This window comes from Anticarsia gemmatalis, chromosome 1, assembly GCF_050436995.1.
Source record: "Anticarsia gemmatalis isolate Benzon Research Colony breed Stoneville strain chromosome 1, ilAntGemm2 primary, whole genome shotgun sequence".
In the NCBI taxonomy this organism is placed as follows: domain Eukaryota; kingdom Metazoa; phylum Arthropoda; class Insecta; order Lepidoptera; family Erebidae; genus Anticarsia; species Anticarsia gemmatalis.
The window spans coordinates 13,279,546-13,301,629 of record NC_134745.1 but is presented as its reverse complement, the minus strand read 5'-3'; the positions used below and the strand labels follow the sequence as shown (position 1 = coordinate 13,301,629).

The 22,084-nt window shown below is 38.9% G+C and overlaps 3 protein-coding genes across 3 annotated transcripts; 2 read left to right on the top strand and 1 right to left on the bottom strand.

Annotated features, from left to right (window-relative positions):
* Positions 1 to 52: 52 nt before the first annotated feature.
* Positions 53 to 2,946, top strand: LOC142979767 (17-beta-hydroxysteroid dehydrogenase 13-like). Its single transcript, XM_076124968.1, has 6 exons — positions 53 to 360; positions 578 to 715; positions 975 to 1,166; positions 1,429 to 1,558; positions 1,800 to 1,976; positions 2,338 to 2,946. Exons 1-6 carry the CDS (start codon positions 127 to 129, stop codon positions 2,481 to 2,483), a joined length of 1,017 nt encoding a protein of 338 aa, XP_075981083.1. The 5' UTR covers positions 53 to 126; the 3' UTR covers positions 2,484 to 2,946.
* Positions 2,947 to 3,456: 510 nt separating this feature from the next.
* LOC142979708 (zinc finger protein 639-like) lies at positions 3,457 to 7,474 on the bottom strand. Its single transcript, XM_076124837.1, has 2 exons — positions 6,343 to 7,474; positions 3,457 to 6,061 (listed from the first exon to the last, which is right to left on the bottom strand). Exons 1-2 carry the CDS (start codon positions 7,416 to 7,418, stop codon positions 5,746 to 5,748), a joined length of 1,392 nt encoding a protein of 463 aa, XP_075980952.1. The 5' UTR covers positions 7,419 to 7,474; the 3' UTR covers positions 3,457 to 5,745.
* Positions 7,475 to 7,985: 511 nt separating this feature from the next.
* Positions 7,986 to 21,241, top strand: LOC142977133 (oxysterol-binding protein-related protein 1-like). Its single transcript, XM_076120867.1, has 14 exons — positions 7,986 to 8,430; positions 10,211 to 10,371; positions 10,896 to 11,093; positions 11,424 to 11,568; positions 11,969 to 12,114; positions 12,598 to 12,810; positions 17,221 to 17,341; positions 17,932 to 18,071; positions 18,748 to 18,858; positions 19,222 to 19,314; positions 19,494 to 19,569; positions 19,822 to 19,941; positions 20,378 to 20,567; positions 21,103 to 21,241. Exons 1-14 carry the CDS (start codon positions 8,292 to 8,294, stop codon positions 21,119 to 21,121), a joined length of 1,872 nt encoding a protein of 623 aa, XP_075976982.1. The 5' UTR covers positions 7,986 to 8,291; the 3' UTR covers positions 21,122 to 21,241.
* The last annotated feature ends 843 nt before the right edge of the window (positions 21,242 to 22,084 follow it).

Below are 22,084 nucleotides of genomic sequence, written 5' to 3'. Positions count from 1 at the left end.
TATGCACTTATTCAAAAAAGTTTAGTTCCTTTCAAAAGTGAAGTTTATAAAACAAAACGAAATTGACAATCCAAACCCAGAGAAGACAAACAAAATATTTTTAACTATTTATAGGAATTTACCTTTATGAATAGAAGGAACAGGCTGGTTCGTTTTGTGGGTATCTTGGCTAGAAAGTTCAGGGTTATCGAAGAAGTATGGATTCTCCCGTGGTGGGGCAGCGGTGGCCTGGCCGCGATACCGCTTATGACGCTGGACACTTTGGTGTTGGTTGTAAAGCTGTTTTCCACGTGTACTATGGCTGTGGTTAAGGTTTTGATACCGCCGGCGTTGAAGAGCCTGCACGGGGAGACTGTTCTCGTAAGTGGCTTCGATAAAGATTTTTTTACTTTAGATTTGTGGTTCATTATCAGTAGATTGATAACCAATGGTGACAATGTGGTTGAACTTATGTTTATTATTGTCGGAGCTTCCAAATCTCATCATTTCTTTGCAGAAATTCAGCTTTACCTAGAAGATCGTTTAATCATAATATCATAGTCTGCTGTCCTTTCACTTGATTTCTCCTTTTTGCTAGATTACTGGAGCTGCCGGTGGTATTGGACGTGAGCTGGCCCTTCAGTTTGCAGAGCTGGGCGCTACTGTGATTTGTTGGGACAAAGATGCACGGAGAAACAATGCTGTTGTGGACGAGATAAGGCTTAAAGATGGAGAGGTTTGTGTGTTCCTTTTCAAGAAGCTTGTGATTATTTAAAATCATTTAAGTATTAGTAATATGAATATTAATATGAATATTAGTTACTATTTAAAAAAAATTGTTACGTCTTGCTTTGCAAAAGCTTTCTAAATATTCCAGGATTACGATTTCAATTAATAAACCCGAAAAAATATATTTTTAATTTATGATAACGTTCTTGGTACTTATAAGGCAAGGGACTTGTCTTTCAAAATATCAGTATTACTATTGTTTTCAGAGCTACGGTTTCACAATAGACTTGGCTGAACGAGAGCAGGTTATTTGTGTAGCTACACAAATGCGACGACAGCAGACCGAGGTTTCAATGGTTGTGAGCAACGCCGGTGCATCTTTCTGTGCGCCGATCAATCATTTACGACAAGAATCCATAGCAAAACTTATTGAGATCAACTTACTTGCTCATTTCTGGGTAACATCTTTCAATATACTCTATCTTTATAAAATAGAATCCGGGAATTAACGCGAACACGTATTTTACCTTAAAATGTCTAACGTTTCGGCGCAGGTTTCACTCGCCGGGGTCGCGTTCATTCCCGTATTCTATTTTATATAAAACATGCAACGCGAGAGTTTAAAAGTTATGAAATAATTAATTTTTGGGCCTATACTTTAATCAGTTCACTAAAGATCGTGTATTCTCCATCCTTCAAATTAATTTAATTTCTGTCCAGGTTATTCAAGCATTTCTGCCAGCTATGATAGAAAGGCGACACGGACACATTATTGCCATTAACTCTAGTGCGGGACTAATGCCCTGTGCTGACATGATTCCTTATTGTGCTGCAAAATTTGGACTTCGAGGTTGGTCGCTTTGATGAGTAGCTCAATTTACTCAAGTGCCAATAGCTTTTTCACTGTAGTTTCATAAATAAAACTGTCGTTTCCCTTCAAAATAGACGGGCGAAAGCCTGTTGCAGATATAATTTGTCAACCTAATTTGGCAATAGCAGCTATTTCTCCCAAACAATGATATGTTTCTTCTCCGTACTGTCCTAAGAAATGTGTAGGTACATTTTATGCCGTAATTTCATTAAATTCCCAGGTCTTATGGATTCAATAACAGAAGAACTTCGGCTAGACACGTGGACGAAAAATATCAACACGACATCGGTATACCTTGCCACTGTTGCGACAGGATTCTACCCTCAACCTTCACACAGGTTTACATCCTGGTACTCTGAGATCACAGCTAAGGAGGCCGCGAAGATTATTATTGAAGGTAAGCAAACGAGAGGTATAAAACTGAATACCTACCTACTTGGTACGACTGTTGAAGAAAGGTAATTGTCTAAAATTATTCACATAAGTATATTACCATTACATTTATCCTGTATGTAAGTTTACTATAACTATAGTACAGCCTCGAGATCGAGCCTCGATGTCGAGACTCGTTTCTATTGTGTAATATAAGACCCGGCTTGCGCTCCAAAGCGTGAGATGGACTTGAAAACTACGTGAGCTTTCTACCTAAACAGTTAATTTTAGTTGGTTGAGCATAAAGCAGCAAAGCTATTATGAGTGGATTTAAGAACGAGGATATATTGCAACAAAAATGTTAATTGAATTTTATGTTTTCTCAGGTGTACGCAAGAACCGCAAAGAAATCAGCATACCCTCATTCATGAAGTCTCTAATAAACCTCAACAATCTTATGCCCTACAGAATAAGGATCATTTTTACAGACTTCTTCAATTTCCGCCACAGGGGCTGGTTCTGTTTCTGCTGATTTATTTTTTTAAGTTCAATTATGAATTAATCTTTAGCTTTTGTAAGCATTTTAGATGTTATTTAGATAAGGTGTGAGTTGTCTAAAGATTTTAATGAAGATCTGAGACTTAAAACAGAATAAAAACCCTCCGTTTACACCATTTTTTTTAAACTAATTATAGTACATAATTTCGACACAGATTGGGACATTATTTTTTTCCGTGATACCAAACTCATCTCTAAATCTTTTAAGATCTGTAAATAATAATTATAGTTCCTATGAGATTGGTCACTTACGTAAAATTAGTACCTATATTACATACCCTAATTTTAGTTAACTTTCCGTTCAGACACTCTTGTTTGCCGAACCATAAAGATATTCAGAGACTTCGTTGATTTACAAATTTTTTGTAAGTATCTCATATGCGTTGGAGATTATTTGGATTCACTATTGATTCTTGTTAGTGGTTTACAATAATGTTGTTAATTTAGTTATTATTTTAATAAATAGTGTATATTTCATCGATTTGTTTTATTAACAGTACATGTTTATTCACAAGCACACATATTATAAGCGTCCACGAATTCGTCTAACGAATAAAAGTCGTGTAGGCTCTGATTAGTTATACAGTGTACATTGTTATTATCCCTATATAGTAATTATTATGACATTGTTATCAATTTTGACATAAAAGAGCAAGCCGTGAATTTCTTGCAGTTTCTTCTCACGAGCAACAGCTTTTCCGAAACGGTGGATGTTAAAACATATTTTGACGATTTCAAATACTTGTTAAAGTTTATGAAATAAAGAATATTTGACTTTGACTTTGACCGTGTTTTGTCACTTTTAATCAATTATGCATTTGTACCTAAATATTACTAAAAGTGACTAAAACTGTATTACCTATCAATCAAAGCTTATTAGTAAGTCTGTTAATATTTTAATTAGATACTATAAATTCAAACACAAGTTTGTTTTTCAGAAATCGGTTTCCAACGTTTATTGCTTCACTATTATAACATGCTTACTTAAGTTTTTTATTACAAATTCGTTTTTATTTATCACATATTTTATATAATTCTACAAGTAAACTGGTCAAAAGAATTAATTCAATGTATAGCCGGTATCAATATTATATCTCCGATACGCGTATAACTATCAGGGTACCTATTACTATATTTTAATACAAAGCAATACAGAAAAATAATTATGGCAAGTAAGTATTATAATCAGGTTTAAAAAGTACCTACATAATTTCGACACAGATTGGGACAGACTACAAGAACTAAACTACAGTTCATATTTGATTTAAATATAGAAAACATGTCGCTCCTTGGCAAGAAAAGTATCAAAAAAACATTATTTTGGAAATGACGTGTTTATATATAATATAAAGTAAAATGTTGTTTGATACAGTAATCCCGCGTTCAGTCTGAGCAGCCTCGGCAATATCTCGGTCTCGCTCATTTCGATTTCAAAGAAGAGACTAAGATATTGCCTGGCGAGGCTGCTCGCTTAGTTAAGACGCGGCTTTACACATACGACCGCTACTTAGGGTCAGCTCACACTGAGACGTGATGCGCACTCTCCTCCGCAATCCAGAATGTTAATTTATTTTCTATACAGAAAGTTTCTGATTGCGTTGATCTACTCCACGAGGCGTCACGTGGTGGAGCACTGCACCGCGTGACGTATTCGGAATTCTCACAACGCTTATATCTTTTGTCGCGCCGCGTCTCGGTGTGAGCTGACCCTTTGGGCGCGTTTCCACTATGTCGTAACGATTAATTTATCGTTGGACGACTGTCGTCTCTAGCTGTTCCCATTATAACGACTGTTTGTCGTCAAAATTTTTTATTGTTTAGTGACTGTCGTATCTAGCCGTCCCCACAGTCACGATAATCTGTCGTCACTGCAAAAAATGTCGTAGACGACAGCAAGTCGTGTCGTTCTATATGTGAACACCTCCATTTAAACATACATATAAGCTACGATGTAACTACACGACTATCTGTCGTCACGACATAGTGGGAACGAGCCCTTAGGTTCAGCTCACACTGAGTTGCGACGCGCACTCTTCTCAAGAGCAATTCAGAATGTTAATTTATTTTCTATACAGAAAAATTCTCATTGCGTTGGTCTACGCCACGACGCGTAGATAGCGGTGAAGTACTGCGCCGCGCGGCGTATTCTGAATTCTCGCAACGCTTATATCTTTTGTCGCGCCCGCCGCGTCTCGGCGTGAGCTGACCCTTATGTTAACAAAAAAAAATATATTGGAAGACTGGCAGTGTTGTTTCTTAACTTTTCTTAGCAAAGTTATTATGACTAATAATAATAAACAATGAGTAAAGAAATGACTAAATCATTTACGTAAATCGTACACGTTTCAAAACGATGCTGGGTAAATTAAAGCCAGATTTGTTCTTTCTAAATATTAGAATAGAAGGTAAGTATGGTACCAGGTATAAAAATACAGTTTTTTTTTGAAGGAATATACCAATTTTAGCACCTACAATGATCACCTAAATCTCTTATTTAAATCTCCTAAAAACTAACGCCCAATTTCACAACTTCTGGTTATGCATCAGATTTTATCAAATGAAGTTATTACAGTTTTTATATATTGACAGTCACTTTTCCCAGCAGATAGGTAATCTGAGACTTATTCATAAGCTGTCAAACTGGTTCTAAGAGTTCTGTAAGTTCTATTATTATTATCATAAGAAATTGCAAGACTATACTAACTGTATATTAGAGCTAGCTGCCAGGTATAATCTAAAATGTCACTTAAATCTATTTTGATAAAATTCATTTTCATGTATCCTAACATGTGTAAGTATACAAAATGAGTCAAAATACTTAAATATAAAATTTGAAATACATAATCATAGAAAGAATTACAATAAAAACCACCCGCATTTCGAGACATCACGGTTTTTAACTTTTTCACCGCCACGGTCGGCTATACTCGACAAATCAGAACAATCACGACGCTATATTTTTGTCGACAATTGCTGATGAAACGTCGTGAGCACTTTCTGATTTACTGATTTCTGAGACGACCGCGGCGGCCAAAAGTTTAAAACTGCCAAAATTCAGGATTTTTTTGCAAAAAGTGTAAGGAATTATTAAGCAACTACAACACTTCCAAGTCCAACTATCTCAGTAAGAATCCTGCTTTTGTTATTCCATTGGACAGTAGACAAAAAATCACTTAAATAAATTAAATAATTATGTTAAACTAACACTTCTTAAGGTCTTAACACTTCTTAAGGTCTTAACCGCAAGTATGCAAACCAAGTTTATAATTATTAACACTCTCTCCGCACTTCTCACAAATTGTCATCTCGATATGTTCTTTCATATGATCCGAATGTGCTTTTGTATCCCTGAAGTGCAGACCGCAGATATTACAAGAAAGATTTGCCATACCATGTTGTTGTACGTGACGGTTCAGTGAAGTGAGGATGGCAAAGCTTTTGCCGCATGTTTCACATAGATGACGAGGTGGACTTTGTCGTTTGGTTGTATGGTTTCTTACGTGTATGTATGTTTCTTTTCGGTCTGGTGATGTGTAGCCGCATACTTTACATCTGTAAAAGAATTTATATAGAAAGTTGAAGGACCTAGGATTTAGATAATGCAGCTCATTAAGCCAGCATTTGACTATGAGATAGAATAACGATAATGGGATTTAATATAATATTTTAGTGCAATGAAATATCCCAATATGATATAGGTTGTAGTTTAAAATAATTAACTGAATAGTAACAAACCATTATATCACCATTATGTACAAGTTGTAATTAAGAGAAATTCACAAACAATCTTTAAAAGATCTATTGCACACTTATGCCAATAATTAAATACCTACCGATATGTGAGTCTTTCACCCTGTTCATGCTGCCTTATTCTATGTTTGATCAAAGCTTCATTCCCCATAAAAGTGTGTCCGCAAATATCGCAGACTTTTTCCTCTAACTTAATTATATGTTCTTTGGCATGCTTGTACAAATCAAACCGATCTGTAAATGTGTCTTTACACTCTTTGCAGCGATACACGCAGCCAACAGATGCTGCATAATCTGGCCTGCATGTTTTATGATGTTGTAGCAGTCTTTCTTTTGATACGAATGTGTCACCGCAGTTACAAGTAAATGTAAGCACTGAGTTTGTGTTGTTGACCGATGTATTGTGTATTATCGAGTGCTGTTGCATTTGCTGCTTCGAATCAAATAACGCATAGCAGTATACACAAGTACGCAATGCTAAGTCACAAATGCTTAAGTGTTGCAACAGTTTTTGAACAGTATCGCAAAGTATTTTGCAACCGAAACATATGATTGTATTTTTATCAATTTTCCCTTGGTTTGTTTTTCCTTTTGGTTCCGTTTCTTTTATGACTAGGTTTTTTACTGTTTGGAAATCGGGATCTGATTTATCGACACCCAGTTTTAATTTTTTTGCATCTTTTTTCTTTGGACTAGGAACTTTGGGTGCTTTTAAATTGGCCTTAGCTGCTTCTATCGTGTGCTCGTTTTTGTCTAACATGTTAACTATACAAGGTATATCTTCCTTCCCAAGGTTGTTTAAATACTCTTCTATGTTCTCAGTATTGTTAAGAAATTCTAAAAGTGAATCCGAATTGTATTCGGAGTCTGGAAGTGGCTGCACAAGCATTTTGTTTTCAGACGATTTTTTCAACTTTTCGTGCACTGACGACTCAAGCCAGTCTTGAGAACATCGAGCGTTTAGTTGGAAATTATAAAAATCTTTCAATAATGTAACACAAGACACACAAATAGTCTTAGGAAGGTGATCATGCGGTGATACTGTAACGGAGAGACAAGATTTCATGTGAACACTGATTGTAGGATCTCCAAGTATAGAAACTTGGTCTGATTCCGAATCGAGACATATTCGGCAGCAGTTTTGAATTTCCTCACACATTTTGTTGTAATTTAAGTTAGGATCTGGATTAAATTAATGCACAGGCCGCGAAATTGTTCAATAATATTATGATTTTTGAAATTTCGTTCGGGAACCAGATTTCTATTCACTGTTGACTGTCAATTTGGTAAGGTATGAGAAAAGTTAAAATAGGTAATCAACATTGATCGTCTTCAAAATGTTTGATTATGTAAATAATTGTTACAAATCATTGAAATATATTTTTAACAGCCTGCCATGAAAATTCCGGTGCCATTTCTAAACGAATTTCTAATCAGGCAATGAGGGCAAGGTCGTTTGATTAGGATTCCTTAGAAATTAGACAAATAGAACCTTATGTTTCATAACGATCCCTAAACTACTGTACCCACAATTTAACTTTCAACGCCAAAGTTATTTATTTGCCACATAAATTATAATACGCCGTCTTAAATATTTAGTTTAAAAGTAAATAGTTTTTTCTGTGTGTAGTATGTACAGAACCGTGCTGATAATTCCAAAAATCCCACCCGACCATTGATTCGGTCTCTGCTTGACAGTATTTTGACATATTGTTTGACGGATAGAATCACAATTTCGTCAATTTGTTGGTCGGTAGGCTATAATATTCCGTTGCGAACAACAAATTGTAATAAAAATATCGGTCTATAATATTTTATTGCTCTACTTGTAGGAATGCGTAGTGACTAGTGAGATAAAATTCACATTACTAGAACCAGTTTTAAATGTGAATAATTTAACGCAGAATGAGTTTTGACATAATTAATAACGACAAGTGAGGCTGTATTGTGGAGATCAATGACGAAGAGCCTTGGTTCAAGTAGGCTTTTTAAAAAATAGTGTCATAGATTAATTACGGGGTGTTTTTTAAAAATGTCTAAGAGCGACACGTCAGGTTCAGAGGCACAGGAATCATTGTTGTATTCAGCCAGACATGGAGAGATATCAGTTGTTAAGGCACTGCTGGAAGCAAAGTTGGAAGGAAAGTTAACTTTGGACATAAATTGCAAAGGTAAGGTCTGTTTTTTATATTTTTTTTGAGGTAGGGACATTATTTTGTTCCTGTACAGCTGTAGTGCTATGTGCCTGGTAGGTACCAATTTATTTTCTATTCAAGAGTTTTTAATGATATATTTTAGCACACAAGCATGGTTTAATTCTAAATTCTAATTATTTATGTGACTCCTAGTTAAACAAAATATAAGCTAAAAAGTTTTTAATGCTTCTCAGCAATGATATCCAGTAGAATATAATGTTACTTTAAGCATTCATTATCCCATAATTTGTTTTTATTGGTAATATAAAGATATCTGATCTAATTAATTATCAAATCATGATCTATTATAGTCATTAGCACCAAACAGTCTTTAATCATATTAAGTAATATTATGAAATCTATCATGGAATTTATGTTAGGTGTAATTTTTACCAAAGTTTAAAAAAAGCTTATTAGTGTTTTGAAGTAGTCTGCCCATAAATGCCTTTTTCAATATTAATGTTTTTAGTTCAAAACTAGGTAGTAATTATTATAGGGGCATAGATTGCATATTACATGACTCATAATCCATTAAGATAGCTAACAATCCCTGTATTGTCATTGTTTTCAAGTTATTGATGATTTATAGTCCCTTACTATGTTACAATATTGTTCATTGAACCAAACAATGTTAAGGATTTGTAACCTTATCCAGTGCAGTATAAGGTTTAAAGTCTTAAAACAATTTTAGGTGAATCATTTATATGCACTTTGGATTCTTTGAACTCTTTATGTGGTTTTTAAAAGTTATTTTGCTTTATGATGAGTTATTGAATCATCAATCAACAATGATATTATAGTACAACAATTGAGTAAAAATGTTTAGCAGCTGGCAGAAATATTCAGAATTTAGAACATTAGTAAGTTGCTGGCTTATGCAACTCATGGTGGCCTGTGTGATACAGCCACTTACATAATATTAGAGAATATTATAATTGAACATGCCAAAGCTTTTCACTAATCTGTCACATTTTACATAGGTACATTCTTATTATCACACCAGTAATAGCCAAAGGTACACAAAGATCTATAAAATATACCACCATTTACAATGTTAGTCTCATGTAATAGGAAACAAGCCTATTGTTAAATACAGTCTCAGTCTACTGGTATATTGGTCACATAACCAAACTCCTGGTTGAGAATGATTGAATGTAAATTAGCAAGGACCAATAGCATTTTACCTGACCTGGGACAATGTTGATATCAATATAAAATGCTATTATTGCAAACAGAATGATTATTTATAATAATAATCATATCACATAAATAATATTTTCCTGTTATGGATCATTTACCTATTATTATTAAAATGTAAAAGCATGGAATTATAAATGTATTTCTTATTTCCAGTGTTTTACAGCATAAGGTTGATATAGCCTGTTTGTATGACTATTAAAAAACCCCACAGACATTGGCTAGTTTCATTAATTAAATGCTCTTTATTTATTAAAAAGATCACAAGATTGCTCTTTTATAAATACACTCATATTCACATCTTTTTCCCATAGGGGTAGGCAGAGACAAGAGAATGTCACTTGCTACAATCCTTACAAACTTCCCTTGCATCATTTGCATTCAGACATCTTGGACTGCTGGGTATGAGTACTACGCAACTCACGTCTTTGCAATACATCATTTATATGATCTGTGTATGTCTTTCAAAGGTGTCCCCTCTCGGCGTTTCCATTTACGTCTGCACATTATTATTAGTCACAGTCTTTATTCTTTTTAATTTCATTTGTTTATATTACAGGCAAAAGTAAGACAAACTTAGGCTGGACACCCCTACACTTGGCAACATACTTCGGTCATGCAGATGTGGTGGAGGCTCTGTTGGAGGCAGGGGCTAATGTTGACGAGGTCAATGACACTGGCGACACTGCATTACATAAGGCCTCCTTCATTGGCAATGAGGTAAGGGTGTTAAACCTGCATTATTGTCTTTATATCTATACTAATATTATAAATTTGAAGAATTTGTTTGCTTGTTTGAATGCGCTAATCTCAGAAACTACTGGTGCGAATTGAAGAATTATTTTACTGTCGGATTGCCTATTTATTGAGGAAGGCTTTAGGCTATATTACATCACGCTACGACCAACAGGAGCCGAGCACCAATAAAAAATGTTACAAAAACGGGGAACAATATGACCCATTCTCTCTTATGTGACGCAAGCGAAGTTGCGCGCGGGTCAGCTAGTTTTTAATAAAGTGCTATTCTTTGAACATTCTTTCTTTGCCTAGGTTAACAGTGTGATTAAGTTTTCCGTGGTATTACTAGTAACTACTACAGTGAATTTGTATTTTACTACAATCAATTATTGTTTGGGTGTGCGGTCTATAAATGCCTAGATCTATCTTTATTAAACGAGAGTTATATATAATATTTTTCTAGATTTTATGAACTTAATTAATCTTTTATTTTCTTATCTCTACAGGATCTAGTAATCCTACTAATTCGGTACAAAGCAGACGTGAATATAATGAACGGTGAAGGTAAAACGCCGTGTGATGTGTCCAAGACGAGAGATGTACAGAGATTATTGGAAGCTGCGGAGAGGTCAGAGAGACATGAGCGAGAGAGGGTACTGCTTACTGCCGCTAAGGAAGGACGGATTGATGATATACAGGAACTGGTGAGTAATCAAAATTCAGACACAATATGAAGTATCAATTAATAATTTCCTATTGGTAGTTAATTTAAAATAAAAAAGTGCTTTCGTAAAAAAATACTCAGATAAATGACTTTTGAAATTAGTAATATTATGTTATTACATTTTATCGTGGATTACACAATACTCACAATATTCTGGATGTTAACCAATAAGGTGTGTTAAAGAAATAGGTCACAATAGTTGCTAGGCTACCAACCCGTGATTCTTACCACAAGTCCGATATCCTAGAATATGTACAACTTAATTAGATGATAAACTAGTTTTAAAATACTATCATAATTCTTGTTTCAGCTAAGCAGTCCGAACTCTCCAAACATAAACTGTGTGGACGCACAAGGCAACACGTGTCTCCACTGCGCCGCTTACAGAGGACATACAAGACTCGCCGTGCTACTGTTACAGAACGGAGTTGATACTACGCTTAAGAATAATAGTGGTGAGTAGATTTAACTCTCTGAAAAACTGTCGAAACTTGTAATGATAGTTGCACGTGCACGTTTATACGCATCGTTCGTATACGTCGAGCGTCCAACCTATGAAAATTTGATACATTATAGCTTGTGGGAATAGGTGTCCGTTGTTTGTATGTTTGTAAGAATCCCCGCGACACTAGAGCAATTAGTAGTGCGGGAGTTGCCAATATAAAAAAACTCTTGCCCGTGAAATGATTGTTTGAATTGAACATTATTTTGGTTTGGAAGTCGAAAAACAATGTCAATGTCTTGAGGCTCAATGTCAAGAATTACTTTTGCCAGCCGTTAAGCAGGAGAGACCTCGTATCTTTGAATATTCCTCAAATATAGTTGTAAAACACAGAAGTTGCTCATTTTTTTCAGGTCAGTTAGCGATCGATATGGCAAAAGATACAGAAATGCGTGAAGTTTTGAGCGTTCGTCCAGTTCAAAGGCTACAGAGGACCGCGGCAAGATTTGAGGGACAACTCTTAAAGCGGTCCCGCTTCTTAGGATGGAGACCTGTTTGGGTGAGCAGCTTAATTGATTAGAAAATTACTTGTATAAGTTGTTCTAATAAATGTATATTGCGTAAAATCTATAATTAATATTATAAAGCTGAAGAGTTTGTTTGTTTGTTTGTTTGTTTGTTTGAACGCGTTAATTTCAGGAACTACTGGTCCGATTTGGAAAAAATCTTCAAGTGTTAGATAGTCCATTTATCGAGTAAGGCTATAGGCTATACATCATTACGCTACAACCAATAAGAGCAGAGTACCAGTAAAAAATGTTAAAAAACGGGGAAAATTTTCAACCCATTCTCTCTTATGCGACGCAAGCGAAGTTGCGTGAGTCAGCTAGTTACAGCTAAAATTACGTTTTATCCTCAGCCAAATTTGATAAGACAAACTAAATTTTATTTGCCTTGCTTTACTTGAACCTTGGCAGCTGACTGTCTCGTAGTGTTACGCTGATAAAGTTTTAAAAGAGGGTATTTCTTTAATTCTAATTAGGCGGTACTCCAACGCGGCGTGCTCCTCTACTACGGGTCCCGGGCCGAGGCCGCTAGGGGTGGGACCCACTGGCGGGGCCGCAAGTACCTGGACGCGGCCACGCTGGCGGCGCCCGACGCCGAGCCCGCGCTGCTCGTGCTGCACTACAGCGACGGAGACACGCACCGCCTCGCCGTGCCGCCCGGCGACTGGGAGATACCTGCCGTCAGACAGGTGCTGTACTACTGTATAGTGTATAGTGTATAGTGTATAGTCGGTATATAGCCGCAAGTACCTGGACGCGGCCACGCTGGCGGCGCCCGACGCCGAGCCCGCGCTGCTCGTGCTGCACTACAGCGACGGAGACACGCACCGCCTCGCCGTGCCGCCCGGCGACTGGGAGATACCTGCCGTCAGACAGGTGCTGTACTACTGTATAGTGTATAGTGTATAGTGTATAGTCGGTATATAGCCGCAAGTACCTGGACGCGGCCACGCTGGCGGCGCCCGACGCCGAGCCCGCGCTGCTCGTGCTGCACTACAGCGACGGAGACACGCACCGCCTCGCCGTGCCGCCCGGCGACTGGGAGATACCTGCCGTCAGACAGGTGCTGTACTACTGTATAGTGTATAGTGTATAGTGTATAGTCGGTATATAGCCGCAAGTACCTGGACGCGGCCACGCTGGCGGCGCCCGACGCCGAGCCCGCGCTGCTCGTGCTGCACTACAGCGACGGAGACACGCACCGCCTCGCCGTGCCGCCCGGCGACTGGGAGATACCTGCCGTCAGACAGGTGCTGTACTACTGTATAGTGTATAGTGTATAGTGTATAGTCGGTATATAGCCGCAAGTACCTGGACGCGGCCACGCTGGCGGCGCCCGACGCCGAGCCCGCGCTGCTCGTGCTGCACTACAGCGACGGAGACACGCACCGCCTCGCCGTGCCGCCCGGCGACTGGGAGATACCTGCCGTCAGACAGGTGCTGTACTACTGTATAGTGTATAGTGTATAGTGTATAGTCGGTATATAGCCGCAAGTACCTGGACGCGGCCACGCTGGCGGCGCCCGACGCCGAGCCCGCGCTGCTCGTGCTGCACTACAGCGACGGAGACACGCACCGCCTCGCCGTGCCGCCCGGCGACTGGGAGATACCTGCCGTCAGACAGGTGCTGTACTACTGTATAGTGTATAGTGTATAGTGTATAGTCGGTATATAGCCGCAAGTACCTGGACGCGGCCACGCTGGCGGCGCCCGACGCCGAGCCCGCGCTGCTCGTGCTGCACTACAGCGACGGAGACACGCACCGCCTCGCCGTGCCGCCCGGCGACTGGGAGATACCTGCCGTCAGACAGGTGCTGTACTACTGTATAGTGTATAGTGTATAGTCGGTATATAGCCGCAAGTACCTGGACGCGGCCACGCTGGCGGCGCCCGACGCCGAGCCCGCGCTGCTCGTGCTGCACTACAGCGACGGAGACACGCACCGCCTCGCCGTGCCGCCCGGCGACTGGGAGATACCTGCCGTCAGACAGGTGCTGTACTACTGTATAGTGTATAGTGTATAGTGTATAGTCGGTATATAGCCGCAAGTACCTGGACGCGGCCACGCTGGCGGCGCCCGACGCCGAGCCCGCGCTGCTCGTGCTGCACTACAGCGACGGAGACACGCACCGCCTCGCCGTGCCGCCCGGCGACTGGGAGATACCTGCCGTCAGACAGGTGCTGTACTACTGTATAGTGTATAGTGTATAGTGTATAGTCGGTATATAGCCGCAAGTACCTGGACGCGGCCACGCTGGCGGCGCCCGACGCCGAGCCCGCGCTGCTCGTGCTGCACTACAGCGACGGAGACACGCACCGCCTCGCCGTGCCGCCCGGCGACTGGGAGATACCTGCCGTCAGACAGGTGCTGTACTACTGTATAGTGTATAGTGTATAGTGTATAGTCGGTATATAGCCGCAAGTACCTGGACGCGGCCACGCTGGCGGCGCCCGACGCCGAGCCCGCGCTGCTCGTGCTGCACTACAGCGACGGAGACACGCACCGCCTCGCCGTGCCGCCCGGCGACTGGGAGATACCTGCCGTCAGACAGGTGCTGTACTACTGTATAGTGTATAGTGTATAGTGTATAGTCGGTATATAGCCGCAAGTACCTGGACGCGGCCACGCTGGCGGCGCCCGACGCCGAGCCCGCGCTGCTCGTGCTGCACTACAGCGACGGAGACACGCACCGCCTCGCCGTGCCGCCCGGCGACTGGGAGATACCTGCCGTCAGACAGGTGCTGTACTACTATATAGTGTATAGTGTATAGTCGGTATATAGCCGCAAGTACCTGGACGCGGCCACGCTGGCGGCGCCCGACGCCGAGCCCGCGCTGCTCGTGCTGCACTACAGCGACGGAGACACGCACCGCCTCGCCGTGCCGCCCGGCGACTGGGAGATACCTGCCGTCAGACAGGTGCTGTACTACTGTATAGTGTATAGTGTATAGTGTATAGTCGGTATATAGCCGCAAGTACCTGGACGCGGCCACGCTGGCGGCGCCCGACGCCGAGCCCGCGCTGCTCGTGCTGCACTACAGCGACGGAGACACGCACCGCCTCGCCGTGCCGCCCGGCGACTGGGAGATACCTGCCGTCAGACAGGTACCGTATATACTAAGGGTCTTGCAGATCGGCCACAGTCAGGCTTCAAGGTACCTCCCCCTCGTGGGTCTGCATCGAGCCAGTAGGATTTGGAAGGAGCCCCGTGGAAGAAGCAACCGCGTGGCGTGCACTCGCGGTTCTAAGCGCAAGCAGTTATCCCGTCGCACGTCACACATGCGGAACAGGCAGGCACTCGTGGGGTCTTAGTGGGTATGCCCTCCCTGCTGGGAGACTCCTATGTAACATGTAACCCTGCGACCCATCCTGGGCACAGGGTACGTGTATCGTATTTCCCCACGTAAAAAACAAGCCTCAGGGTACCAACACTGGCATGGCAGCAAAGTACGCAGGCGCGGCTATAGATACCGCTTTAAAAGTTTTCACCCCCATTAGTCGCATTACGTGCTCGCACGTACACGCATCCAGCAGTAAGAGTTATACGCACGGAGATCGTCATTATGACAATTATTGTTCTAAGAAATGTGGAGCAGATTCACGCTCTTTTCTTAATAGGCCATACTATGAAATGTTCAACCGTTTAACGTGATTTCTCGTAACTCGAGATTTGGCAATATTTGTGGTATACTACAGCGCTTTACGTGGCTATCACTGTTCTTAGGTTGGATTTCGAAAAAATATTTCATTATTTAATGCGTGATTTTAAATATTTGACTTTTTACGGTTAAGTGTCCGAAATTGGGGGCAAGAAATAAAACAATTATACGCTTTTCGACAAGTAATAATCTTTTACTGGAAGATTCACCTTCTTTAAAATAACCTCTTTGAAAATATACTTGCAGCGTGTAATGAAATGTCTTGTCAAACTAACTGACAGACGTTTAATTAATCAAGACATCAGATGTTATAAAAAATTGTGTGTAGGGACAAGAAAATAAAAATTATTTGAATGTAATTTATGAGAAAAAGCCAAATCCACAACGTATAATAATCTAATAATTAATTCATAATGATATCGTGACTACTTATTTACATTATGTCGATTTAACAAAGCGATTTTTCCTAGACAAAGATAAATAATACGAAATGGATATTGAGAATATTCCGAAACCCGTTTGCAACGCGTTATAGACCAGTACCTGACTTGTACGCAACATGCATTGCAACGTGTGCGTACAAAACTTACGTTTTTGTTGCAAATGTACTACGCAAATCTGTCGCAAATGTAACTGTTCCAAACGGAATTATCGCCGGTGTGCTGCATCGGTGAGGCACTGTAGGGACTGCGGTCAGACGTCCAAACTTTGCCGGCGATGTAACCACAAGTTAACAACGTGTCGCCAACGAGTTATGGATATACAGAAATGTCGGTGTGCTGATAAACTATGCCGGAGGTGTCAAACTACGTTGAAGAGCTGTAGGCCTTGTGTGCATTCTGTAAGGAAATTGAAAGAAAAATGTACCTGTTCGTTTAGGCCTTCGCCGACGCCGAAAGTTGAACCGAAACCGCAACCGAGACCGATGCCGAAACCGAGACCTAAACCGTGTACTAAACCCAAAGGTAGAAGAAGTAGGCGAAGAAGAAATTAGTTATATTGATTCGTGATTGATCAATTTAAAGTGCCTTATGTACTCTTGTGCCAAATAATAGTTGTTGTCTATTGAAATGAAATTAAACGCATTTTGACTTGTACTTATTGTTTTATTTAAATTATATAATTAGTTGATATTTTATTCGTATAGCAAAATTATTTTTAAAAGATACATGCCGCACTATGATTTAATATTGTGTTGCGAAAACTATTATATTACAAAGATACAAACAACACACACAAAGTACAACCAAACAGATTTTTTTACAAAAATATTGTTTCCTGGAGTTGACTATTGTAATACGTCTTTTTACCAATATGTGAATCGAACCCACAGTCCCCTGCTCGTTTTAGTACCAACGTTATGACAACCTCTAACTACCAGCCCCCAAAAATGTTACAAGCATTAAAAAAATACTAATAACATACTTTTTGTACGACAGTCTTGGGTGACGGCATTGAACGAGCACATCGCGTACTCTGGCCACTATCTATGGGCGGGAGCATCACCTGACACTGCGAGAGAAGCTACCGAAGACTTGGAAGATGAATGTAAACCTTTAGGTAAGAATAATAAATATTTTTAGGCTTAATTTATATTTTCCCTGATTTGTTTGACTATAATCGGTTTTGTGACTATGTATTTGAATAATGGACCCTTAATTATTCTGCTAAGTATTGAAATAGACATCTAAATTAAAATGTACGTATTTTTCAGTTCGGCTATGATCTCTATGTTAATAATATTATATATTCTTGTGCGGCAAACTAGTTCTGAGTGACTTTTCAAGCACTTATGCCTCTATTACCTATATTTAGTATAACAAACATATACTAGTACTCTTAAATAAACAAACTATACTGTATATAAACAAAAATGTATAATAGACATTGAATAAAAATTATGTACCTAGCTACTGATTATCTTTAATAGTTCACGATTTTAAACTTTCGCGACTTGTACAGGTAATATAATAATGCAACGGGTCCTAAACGCGATTGAAAATGAAAGGTTAGGTTACCTTATCTATTTACCCGACGTTTTAATCGAATTGAATCGTCCGTGGTTACGGGCTGATTGTATGAGTCATGACCACAGTCGATGCAATTCTATTAAAAAAATTTCGAGTAGTAATAATGTACTTTGTTTCTAGGTTCAATGCAAGACGCCCTAACAGCGGCTACGAATAGCTTAGCATTACTAGACACGCAGCTCCGTGAGTGTGCAGCCATCGTCGCGGCTTTGGACAAGAGCGTCAACGTTGGCAACTCGCTGCACCATTCAGCTTATATGGTAAATATTGCTCTATTATTTTAGACGTTATTACATTCTAATACATATCACTTTTGCCGAAACTGTTGGTAGTACTAGATAAATATAAAAAAATATCTTAGGAATTTAAAACTATTTAAAAGTCCTTTGATTTGGGCAATTTATTTCGTTTTCTTGGCTCTACAGGAAACTTGGATTATGTTTATAACTTTTTGGTCTACTTAACAATAAAAGTAGAAGACGGGCGTCTTCTTTCAAGACAAACAAATAAGTATTGTCAGATTTGTCTGAATAAAAAACCCTATGAAACATCTTCACAGTGTTGTTAATTTCCACTCATACGTACACGTGTACGTTACATGTACGGATACGATTTTTTAAACATAAAATTTGTAGCGGATCGCTACATACAGCGACGTTTACTGGGACCAGCGGCTGCGTACAACCACCACCACGCGCAGTGTGACTGACGTCACAAGTCCTGAATCGCGCTATCGAAGTTTGCATTGCAATTGACTATATATACAAGTTACCGACTACAACAGTTGGGCAGCCTAGGCCCACCATACATGATCACCTCGCCTGGGCGGAGGATCTTCCCTTTGTGTTGGAGGAACATGATCACCTCGTTCCTCCACAAATTCATAATTAGTTAATAGTTAAAAGATATAATAAACATTTTGTTCTCAATTCGCAGAGGTTCCAACACGCTTGCGGTACAGGTTCCGAGGCTTTAACAGCGTTGCGACATTGCGCCGCGTTGGTCGCACAGGCCAGAGACGCTGACACGGCTAGGTTGAATCGAGAGGTAAATACAAATAATTAGATATAACTAGTTTGTAGGCGAACGAAATGACAATTATTTGAATTTATTATATCTTGTTGGACTATACCATATACCATAACCCACGACGGGTTCGTAAGTACCTAGTTACATAGTAAAAGCTCGACTTAGTTTGGAACCACATAACCGAGTGTGAGTTACTGTTGTCTTATGGTATTTATTATTTTTGTATAAAATATAGAGGTCCATAGCTCTCTTCATAATTTATAAGTTTTATTTAAATAACAGCTTAGTCATGTGACTGAACTTCCAAATTAAACCTATGGTTGGATTCAAACTAGTTCTTTGCCTGCAGATATTAATTTCTATGTGTTATTAACTCAACAGATAGAGCGCAACAGGGTCTTAGAGGAGGCTCTGGCAGCTTTGGCACGAACACATCACGCGCTAGAAATGTCCGTCGCAGAAGAACTAACTAAGGTAACATATTATATTTGTAAACTAGCGCGAATAACTTGTTTAATATAATGATATGAGCAAAAGAAAACACATTTAAGTTAAAATTCTTTATCATGAAAGCCTTATGGCTATATACTAGAGAAATCAGTGGAGATGGCTTGTTCTTTGCTTCTTAAATTCACATTTACTTTTCTTTTCAGAGTAAACGAAAGAAAAAATCCGCGTCACATTCAACGCTCAACGAGTCTAAAGAAAACTTCTTCGATGTTTTTGAAAGTATGTTGCAAATTAGTTTTAAATGTAGTTCATTAAAATATACGTATTAAAAACACTTTTATTTACTTAGCGAAAAATACGGCATTTATAAGTCCTGTACCTATATCTAAGAAAGTGGGCTGAAGAGATATTCAGCCCACTCTTACCGACTGAATATAGGCCTCCCTCTTGGTACACCATTTTTTACGATCCTACGCTTGTCTCATTCATTCTCAAGTCGTTACTTATATATTTAATTGTATTTATATTTAGATTCGGAGGATGAAGACGACACGTTAGTGACAGCGGGTTTGTCGAGTCCGCTCGGCGCCTTAAGCCCTTGGGGCAGCAGTCCAGACCTCACGAGACGTACCCCTATAGGAAGTGTAGATGGTGAGTGGTTTATATAGTGTTCATCAATGTAATACGAATAAATTTAGGGATAATAAGTTATAGTATTAAAAATATTTAAAGAATAATGACAAAATGAAGCTCTGAATTATAGGATTTTAGATTTTAGATATGAGATTAGTGTTGGATTAATATTGTCGACATGACATTTTTCCATCAGGAGTCGTGAGTTGATAACCAATTTAAAATAAACATTTGTGTCCCTCACCTTATTCTGTAAAATTCGTGGTTGCTTAAAGAACGAAGCTAATCCTTTTTGTTGAAAAATCATATAATTTTGACACGGGGACTACGGGTCAAACGTATATTATCTTGACGACAACTGCAAGAAATAAAAAAATGCCTACAACTTAAGAATTCATCTACGACGATGGAAAAGGCATGGTTTCCTTCAATACTTATAACATTTTTTACCCAGGTGACAAAACACCAACAAACGAAGAAGAAGAGCGTTTCACCCGTCGTTTATCCGGCTCATCCGGCTCACCCGGGTCGCCTATATCTCTTCACACGGCGGTCAGCGCCGCGAGCTCTCGAGGCACGCTCGTATCACAAGGCGGCCACGTGTATAGAAACGCACGGCCGTATAGGAAGAATGCACATCCCAGGTATGTTGATGGATAGATAGATACGTTATCTTGGTGTTAGAAAGAGATGGATGTATGTTTGGTGTTGCGTTTTGAAGTTTGTTTTAGTAGACTTTATAGGATTGAAAATTTTCATAGTTTTCTGGTTCATAGTTTTCTGGTAATGCTGGTGATAGAGAGAGATGGATGTATGTTTGATGTTGTGTTTTGAAGTTTGTTTTAGTAACCTTAATGAAAAATAAAACTGTTTTTTGATGTTGTGGTGAACGACGTCTTCGAGTTGGAGTTTACAACTAATGTGCGGTTGTTTGCGCAGTATGTACTGCGCAAATCGTTTAGAAAAAAATTTACAACGGCAAAATTATTTCCTCAAAATATCACATTTCAAATCAGTGGCTATCTTACTAATCAAAAAATAAAAGATTCTGGTTTCAAATTTCATATTCTTGCATATTTTCAGCTGTTATATTAATTTGATTGATTTTTAGCCTGTATTATTTTCTTTACAATTTTGTTTTGATTATTATTTTATTTTGTGTATTATTTTTTGTTACAGTTCTCAGTGGTCCCTTTAAAGTATTATGGTCAGTATAAAGCTTAAATATCAACATATCATAGAAGTAGAAGAGCAAAATGTACCACAACTTAGTTTAGTACAAAACGCACAAAAATAAGATTTGCGCAATAAACGATTTGCACAAAAATGCAACGGACAATGCACTGATGTGTAGATTTTACAAAAATATTACTTAATTATATTAGAAATAAATAATTGTGATTTATTAAAATTATGCATTTTTGTAAAGTATTTGACAATAATATACAAAGCTATGAAAAGCCATATTAGTAAGATAAATATAATATATTATGTATTTTAAAATCGATATATCAAATTCTTGTGCCCTCTTTCATGGATGTAGGTAGTAATTCTAGACAGTTTCAAACTACTTCAAAGTGAAAGGCGCCATAGTAAGTCCAGCATGCGTATTGTGTATCTCAGTTGATAACTAGTAAACGTTAATTTGATAGCCACCATGCAATACATTGCTGCTTAAGCGCATCGTAATAACCATCATCATTTTAAGAAAATAACAATGAACAGCTTAAAATAATTTTCAACTTAGATACTCAAAACGCCCAATGATCTGGAATCCTATTCTATAATTGGATTCAAACCAGCTACATTTAATGACTTGTGCCTTAAAAATGAACCCAACGAAATGGTTTACCCGTATTCGCAATTACAAAGATTTAATTTTTACATACAAAGAATTCAACTTTATCTTGCTACTATTTTAGCGCTCGACAAGTCTCACCCTAAGATGAGAGAATTGACCCTATATTATGTTTTATGACCATTCCCTATATCAAAGATAATTTTAATTGTATTTTTATGGATTTAAAATCTCAAGTATTAATATTGTGTTGTATTATCGAAACGGTACCTGACACGAATGTAATGTGCAATTATTGTGATATAATAATTATAGTTATTATTTTATTATTAAGCTCCAAATTGTGACGCATACTTTATTGTT